The sequence below is a fragment of the Diadema setosum genome, chromosome 2 (assembly GCF_964275005.1).
Source record: "Diadema setosum chromosome 2, eeDiaSeto1, whole genome shotgun sequence".
Classification (NCBI taxonomy): domain Eukaryota; kingdom Metazoa; phylum Echinodermata; class Echinoidea; order Diadematoida; family Diadematidae; genus Diadema; species Diadema setosum.
Window position 1 is genome coordinate 10,820,140 of NC_092686.1, and position 8,892 is coordinate 10,829,031.

General features: G+C 37.1%; 1 protein-coding gene across 1 annotated transcript in view; it reads right to left on the reverse strand.

Annotated features, from left to right (window-relative positions):
- Window positions 1-5,498: 5,498 nt before the first annotated feature.
- The window catches only part of LOC140239685 (EGF domain-specific O-linked N-acetylglucosamine transferase-like), a 22,039-nt gene continuing 18,645 nt past the window's right edge, over window positions 5,499-8,892 (reverse strand). The window contains exons 13-16 of the mRNA XM_072319513.1: window positions 8,100-8,130; window positions 7,478-7,569; window positions 6,642-6,744; window positions 5,499-5,648 (exon numbers count right to left, since the gene is read on the reverse strand). Coding sequence (XP_072175614.1) covers window positions 5,499-5,648; window positions 6,642-6,744; window positions 7,478-7,569; window positions 8,100-8,130 — 376 coding nt within the window. The remainder of the gene's footprint in view (window positions 5,649-6,641; window positions 6,745-7,477; window positions 7,570-8,099; window positions 8,131-8,892) is intronic.

Consider the following 8,892-nt stretch of genomic DNA (forward strand, 5'->3'; position numbering starts at 1 on the left):
AGCAAAGAACCAATTTTGAACCAAAATTGAAAATTTTAATGATTAAAATCAATGAAAGAAAAACTGGCTGTGATGATAAGCAATAATAGGGACAATGACGATTAGTGTGTGCAGTCAACTCCATGTACATCAATCTTGACGGAGTGAGGAAAAATGCCTTGACTTAAGGGAAACTAAAACCCAAAGAGAAATGTGGATTGAGTGAAAGCAGCAACACTAGTAGCACACATCAGTGAAAATGTAAGGAAAGTCAGACAATCGGTGCAAAAGTTTTGGTGTTGGAACAGCTGGATGAGGAGAGTACTAGAGGTTATGACACATGTGTAGACAACAATAGAAAGGAGATATAAAGGGAATTCCACCAAAAAATAAAAAATAAAAATAAAATTGATACTGACATATGTCAAGGGTAGAAATTATTCCCCCTGCTTTCAGAAAGCGGTTAGTCAGGTGCTCTTTCATTATGCTAGAAAAGTGAAAGCATGTTGAATTTTCTTTATACAGTGCACTCCCGTTATAACGAACACGGTTATAACGAAATTCCGGTTACAACGAAATAAGATTTAGGGCCGCAACATTATCAACTCTATGTATTTTTATTGTTTATTCATTCGGTTATAACGAAATTTCGTTATAACGAAAGAAAACTGCCGGTCCCGAGGACTTCGTTATAACGGGAGTCCACTGTATTTTCCTTATTATTGTTGTCCAGACATGATGCCATAAACTCAAGTAGTCAAGTAATACAATAACTCCTGTGTGTACAGAGGAACACACTTTCAGCTACAAATTTAAATTGGGACTTTTTATTTTCGCTGTCATGGCCAATTATTTGGCATGTGCACCATCATTTTGAGTGGAGTTGACTCTATTTATAGAGCAGTCTTTACTGATGCAAACTGAATTTAGGTATAGACACACATTATACTGTGATTTTGTGAAATTAAGGCAGGATTGGACAGTCTAGAATGTGTCCAGAATGGCAGCAAGACTGTTTTCTTGAGTACCACACGTATGATATTTCAAATTTGAGTCTTGTGATGGCAGTCAAAAGTGCATAACTGATTGCCCTACACTCACTCACCGTCGACATTGCAGCTGTAGGCCCTATGTGCACAGCGCTAAGGCACAGCGTAACGTTACATACCCAGCTGCCAGAACTTTAAGAAAGTCCAGAAGAAAGTCCAGACCCCAGATCTAGATCTGGACCCTTGTCCTGCAGGCACCGTTGTTCCTGTGCTGAATTTTTCAGGTAAGGTATCTGCTTTATGGATTTCCGATGTTTTGTAGTCGAGTAAATCTCATAGTGGTGTTCTTTACACCAAGGACTAATGTTAGATCTAACACTACAGTTTGTTTCAGTAGGCCTACTAGGACCCATATCTCGGAAGAGTCTGACCACGTAGATTCTAACACAGTGTCGCCGCTTTGCGATCCCAGCGCTGGTGTAATAGTGCTAGCGTACTTCCGTATCCATGTAGATATCTCAAAATTCACCTTGCCAAACGGCACCAAACTCACAGGAAGTACTTTATGATTCATATCCAACAGCTCACATTAATTGGAAACAAATCACATGTCGGAAAGCGTAAGTGTAGATGTCGACTTTCCTGTCGGAAGTGCATAACTGATTGCACATCAGGAATAGCAGTTCCACATTTGAAATGTTATATTAGTATTATTATTATCATTATTGTTATTATCATCATTATCATTATTATTATTATTATTATTATTATTATTATTATTATTATTATTATTATTATTATTATTATTGTTATTATTATTATCATTATTATTATTATCATCATCAATATCATCACCATCATCATCATCATCATCATTATTATTTTATTTTATCTTTTTACGAGGGTTGGGTAAGGCTTAGTTCTGCACACTTTATTACTTACGACCTTTCCATCCAGAAATAAGTCAGAACAGGCAGTACACAAGATCATTTCTTTTCTTTTGCGAGTATATTTTGCTTCGCTTCTGCATACAATTACAAAAGTCAAGGTTTTGTGGTATTCAAGCTGACAGCATGAACAAAGTACTGAATACATATTACATAACAGGAGCTCACACCTCTCATACCCACCTGTTTGGGTGCAGGTAAGTACATTTACATGTATATTTGCACTATATTGGCATAATTACACATGTTCAAATCCTGTGTACAAATCCTGAGGGGGTGCAAAGAGACAGTGGTCCATTATTGATATTACAAATGGCAGTTTGGGTGCTCATTATTCATACTACGTAATTCATTGCCACATCATGATATGCTGAATATAATACCTTGTTATCCTTTATACACAAATTGATGAAATCCATTCATTGAATCAAATGCAAAAACACTGAATTTGGGGTAATTCTGTACAATCATGTAACACAATGTACCAAACAAGCTAAAGTGCATTTTTCCCCCTAAAAAAACTTATTGCTACCTTTCAATCAAACTGGCTGAAAATTATGAGGTCTTATTAAAGATGGCTACTACCACTGAACTGTTTGAGCTGCAATGGTAAAGTGGACTCCCGTTAAAACGACGTTCTCTGGACTGGCATTTTTCTTTCGATATATAGACATTTTGTTATAATATAACTGAACAAATAAACAATAAAAATACATACGGTGGATAATGCTGCAGCCTGAATTTTTACTTCATTGCAACCAGAATCATAACCATGTTTGTTATAACCGGAGTGCACTGTATCTGCATTTGAAGCAGCACTGCTTTGGCTGAACTTAGCTCATCAACACTCTATGGTACCTTTCAACGGCAAATGCTGGTGGACAAGAGACTTGTGCATTACAAAATATACTGGCAAGCTGCTTCTACACAGTGCAGAAACAAAAAATAACAGAGATTTATGACATCTTCAATTCTTTTTTACTTGAAATATGTACATGTATCTCATTCACCTTATTTTAACTTTAATTCTATTATGCATGATCAACACTGAAATACAGCAATATCTCACTCCTTCTTTATTCACAGCATTGTATCTCCACAATGGAGTTCAATCGTAGGACATCATTTCTTCTGGTAACGTTACCTGTAGACACCATACATCAGTCAAGAAAATATTGCAGCTATCTTCAGCTTGAGAAAAAATGGTTGCTTGTGCAAACATGCAAGTACATGTAGCTATTACTGGTGAAAAAGGTTGTTTGGTTTGGAAACTGACACTTTATCTAACTCATCTCCTTGCCCCCCCCCCCCCCCCCCAACAAAAAAAAAAAAAAAAGGGGGGGGGGGAGGGGAGTGGCTGCTTGTAGTTTGCATAGATAACATTCACAGTGAGACTACTGTATTTTCTCTTTTTTTTTGGGGGGGGGGAAGGGGCAGTATCACCCACACAATGCACCTTCCCTGCCATTAATCATTGCAATAAAGTAATCAGAATGGACACCAAAGATTGATACTTGCACCATCTCATTACATCAAATTATCATTGTACATAATCTACCATTCCAGAAGAAAGACGCTTGAAAATAAAAAGTACATTTACATTCAAATACATATCAAAATAGAGTGCAAAAATAGAGACATCTACTCTAGAGTATTCACTTGTAGCTTACCCATTATCCAAGTAGGTGCGATGTTCAAAAAATTCAAAGTGCACTTTGGAATTCACATTATTCATTCACATCTAAATGCCAATATACATTTTAATTCACACAGTTCAGATCCACAGATACTGACATTAGTATAAATATTGACGAAAGACTTTTGCAGCGCATCAGAAAGGCAAAGTTTGGACTTGCTCGAGAGAGAAATAATATAAGAACCCGATAAGGCAGTTTTTTTTTTCAAATACCTGGCAAATAAAGCTTTGCGACAAGCTCTTCATACTTTGAATGTTTTTGGTGTGGTTTTCTGATACAACTTAACAGGCAGTAATCCTCATTTGCATATCAGCATGGGAGTGTCTCTCAAAGTATGTTGTACCAGTCATAACACAATACATGATGGCTAAGAATATCTCTTCATATGTCATCACAGGTTCTCTTGACATGCAATGGGCAAGTTCAATGACCACATTCCATTTAGATTTAAATAAATCCATTAACAACAGCAACCGCAAAAAATATACCTCTACACATCCCAAAGACATGAATGTCCAGTCATTAAAAACAGCTAACTACATGTTAATCTTCCCGTACATTGATTGCTTTTACGCATTTACAGTTTGGCATGAAAAAAAGAAGAAAAACAACCCCCTCATGACAACAACCAAAAACAAAAGACAAATAATTGCGAATATATACATTACAGATCTATAGGTGGGAGAATCATAAATAGTGTAACAACAAATAATTTTTGCACTCCTAATGCATACTCATACCACACACATAGTTCCTTGTGCATTTTAAAGTACGATCTCCAACAGTCATCACTGCATTACACTGATTAAGTATTGGTAAATATAAAATCTGAGGCAGTAAAGTTTGTGCAGACTTGGTGGACGAAGTTGTCATGACATATCAGAGTTCAGAGTTGCAGAGAATAGCATTATTGCTTGTGAAGCTAAGACACAACCCTTACAAAAACACACAACTGATGCATATTTCAGTGTTCTTGACCACAGGAAAAAAAAATAGAATAGAGAGTAGCACAAAGCTGAGAAAGGCCAGATTTCAAAGTGCATCAGAACACATAGCAGTCTTTACAGACTTGGCAGTAAAACCACAAAATTATAAGACAATCACGATGTTCTCAGATACTTGTTTTTGTCACGAAGAATATACGACAACGCAAGGAAACCCCGCCATAAAAAGGTCATTGAGACTGCTAATTTTACCTCGTTATAACTGGCACATCGTAAACGTACATCAAAAGAAAGCAGGTAGCTACAATAGGGGAAAATCTATACCGCCGAATGAAACTCTTTAAAAGTGGTACCTCATTGAAAGTGAGCTCGTTAAGCGGGGTTTCCCTGAACTCTGTAGATTTGAAGAAGGCCAAATATTGCAGCTTATTCTTCTCGTCAAACGCCATGATCGTTTAGTCTAATAAAACTTACGTATTGCATCCGTTTCTTCATGCAGGGAACAAGGTGCATATAAAGATATGGCTAGGTGGGACTGTGACCAAATGATCTCACAGTGCACCATTAATCATCACTTTGTACATCAAATCTGCAGAAGAAAAAAAAAAAAGCCTTGCAATTTTTGTCTCCTCTCTGGCATCACCTAACAACAACATCCTTCAAAAATTACTTCCAATGAAACCATATGATCTCACAGACACTAGTACGACACAAAGCAAATCTCTTCATCCCAGTGGGGTCCATTCATAGGGGAATTTGTGCAAACGTGTCCTCATGTAAATCAAAGGCTTCTTCCCCCTCTTGGCGAACATGCGCCGTTCACATTTGCAAATCCATCAAATTATCAGGTGAAACATAAACAAAGTGATAAAACAGTCAATCATCCCCAAATTAATATACAGACAGACCTATAGGAATAATTCGCATGAAATCACACTGACATCACAACTCGTCCTTTTTGACCCACTGTCTGTACTCTGGATGCGTCTTTACGTGAGTTATTGCTTGCTTCATCAGTCGCACAAACTCAGGCACATCGAATTCATAGTCGCAGAACTTGTCGTGGGGAGTTCCAAGGGAAGGATGAACAATCTGGATAAAAGGCATTTATGTACAACAGGAATAAACAAACAAACAATACAATTCTTACCTAACCCCATCTTCTAGTATTAAAGGGACTGTACAGTACTGGTTGAGGTGGGGATTCATGTTTTGAACATTCCTAAGTGAGATAATGAAAAGCCTCGTATGAAATATGAAAGAGCATGTAATTTTAAGAAGGATTCAACGTTTATTCGATGAAAATTGGTTTTCAAATGGCTGAGATATCAAAAAAAGTGCTAATAATAAAAGGCGACATGCCACAACTTTATTAGGATCTCTTTGTTTCACCTTTTTTTTGGATATCTCAGCCATTTCAAAACCGATTTTCATCGAATAAACTTTTGATACCCCTTAGAACTGCATGCTCTTTGCCATCTCATAGAGTGGTTTCTGAATATCTCGCAAAATGTTAAAAGCTAAATCCTCACCTCGACCAGAACTGTACACACCCTTTAAGCATCAATGGCCTTCCTCTGCATAGGTTTTATAGAGACAGATATCCCTGAGCAGCTAGAATTACATAAATGATAATAAATAAAGGGTACTTCTAATGTGTCAATTCCACATGACTAATGTGCTCTAGGCACAGTGGGAAAGAATGAATTGTTATAAAATACAAAAACAAAACAAGTACATGTATATGAAAATATGTAAAAGATTACATGTATGTATTTTACAAGGGGAAAAAATCAAACATTGTCACACATGTAAATATCTATATTAGAAGCTTTAAGAGTAGAACTGTTGTCAGAAAATGTTAACAGCACTACACAATTGATCTAATCATGCTCAGTCAACAGTGGCAAATATTTTGGCATTTAAACCTAAGTATGACTAAGTGTGATTAACCATTCAGAACAAATTTTACACAGCTTCTACAATCAGAAGGATTTATTACACCCAAACTTTGCTAGTAGAGTTTCTATACTCGACTTTGCCGAGTTTTTATCAAGGTAATTGCAAACACATTTATTGACTCACGACGTTGTGCTTTTGGAAGAGCTCCGTTTTCTGCCATGTTATGTATTTCACCCCTCGAATGGCAGCCAAGTCCTTGTAGCAATTCTTATCTCCACAGTTGCATCTTTAAAGGAAAGAAGACACAGCTTTGATATTACATCAATCAATCTCATCAATTTACAGCACATAAAGCTAGACAGATTGAATTCTGTATGTTGAGAATGAGTGATTTCCATGAACTTTCTCTTTTTATTTTGTCACCATCATCAATACACTTGAAAAAATATTTTCAAATTTTTTTTGTTGTATTTTTATATACAACTACAAATGATAGTCTATAGCTTATGCTAATTAAAATTTGTTAAAAAAAGGAAGTGATAATTCAAAAGCACATCTGAGATGGCATCACACAGTGGTACAACTGAAAGATTAATGTGATTTCCTTTTCCAATCATTTGCCTCATGCAAAGTCATCACTACTATTAAGCACCACCTGATGAATATTGTTATCTCCTTCTTTACATCATGAATGTTGCGATTCAGCCAACCTTACAATGTATGTTGATCGTCTGCAAGTCTAAAAATGCAGTCATGTACTTTGTGCTCGAAAACAGTCTCGACCTTGCTCAGAATTAGTATCTGGCCTGAGCAATTATGTTGATCACAATGTGAATCATAACAAAGCCTTTAATTTGGTATAAAAACAGGTTTGCCCAAGTGATGCGAGGTTGACTATGTAAACGGTATATGATTGTCCTCTTCAAAAATGTGCACATCCTTACAAGGATCTACAGGGATGAGTGGGGGGAGGGGAGGGAGATGGGATAGGGTTGTGATTCTCAGGATTGAATACTCACAGCTCAAAGATGACGGCCCAGTCTGGTAGAAAGAGAAGGTGAGTCAAGCCAGCTCCATGCATGCCAATAAAGATGTCAGAATTCTGAGTGTTCTGCAATGGGGTAAGAACATGCAAATTTGACAATTTAGACAGCTTTACTACTTTTTAAAACTATTCAAGAAGGTATTGCTTGCTTGCTTGCTTGCTCGCTTCGTACGTCTCTGTCATGGCTGACAGTTTGTGACTTCCATGATTGATCTCCACATTTTACAGTCAGCAGCGAGTTGACAAACAGTTGATAGGGGTTTACCAACAAGGGATTTGATTCTATCGATCCACCTAGATTTTGGTCGTCCTGGTCTTCTTGAGCCTTCAATTTTCCCCTGAAGCATTACTTTCTAAAGACAGTTGTTTTCTCATCTTGATACATGTATGTGACCAAAGTAGCTAAGTGCCAGATGATTTATCATATCAAGTAGTCTCTTCTTAAAGAACATATACATTACATAACAATATCGCTGAGCACGTTAGAAACATAACAATCTGACTGAGGTAAAAGTTAGCAAAAGGATAGCTCTGATTTATTTTGCTAAAAATGTATACATTGGTTAAAAACTCTCATAGAGGGAAAACTCACTCACCCTAAGTTGTTCCTTGAACGTAATATTTCGCCTGTAAAGATAAACATATCAGAATTAAGCACTTTGTATCCAGTGGAAAAGGTGCAACACAGATATTGACACTATAACAATTACAGAATAAATCACTGCAGTTTGAACAAATTTACTTGATGCTACCTCAGTATTAAAGAACAAAAAATGATGTAAAGAACACACATTGCATGATAGTAAGCAAATAATCAACGTTGGTGAAGGTGATGGGACAAACTATCCGAGGCGATCTGGATGTAGCTATCTTTCCGAAGCGCAGCTCAGGAAAGATAGCGTACACATTCAGATCGCCGAGGAAGTGATAGTTTGTCTCATTGCCTGAAACTAAAAGTTGATTATTTGCTTTATATTCCACATCTAGGGTCCTAGAAATTCCCATTTTATTCCACATCTGAAACCGTTTTAGCTGTCTTAAGGTATCCTTAGTGCTTAGGCTGAGTGTGCACGTAGATGACAAAACAATGAATTTGATGCGCGCACTGCGCGGCACTGAAGTGAAAGTGCGTTGCACTGTGTACTATCAAGTGACCTAGGTCACATGATAGTCCACAGTGCAACGCACTTTTATTTCGCACGTACTCATCTCGCGTTAAGACTGTATGGACTGCCAGAGATCAGCAAAACAAACAGCTGTCTTTATAGATGACAAAACAATGAATTTGCTGCGTGCACCGCGCGACACTGAAGGGAAAGTGCATTGCACTGTGTACTATCAAGTGACCTAGTTCTTCTCAGGTGATGTGATGGGCAAAACTACGCTTTA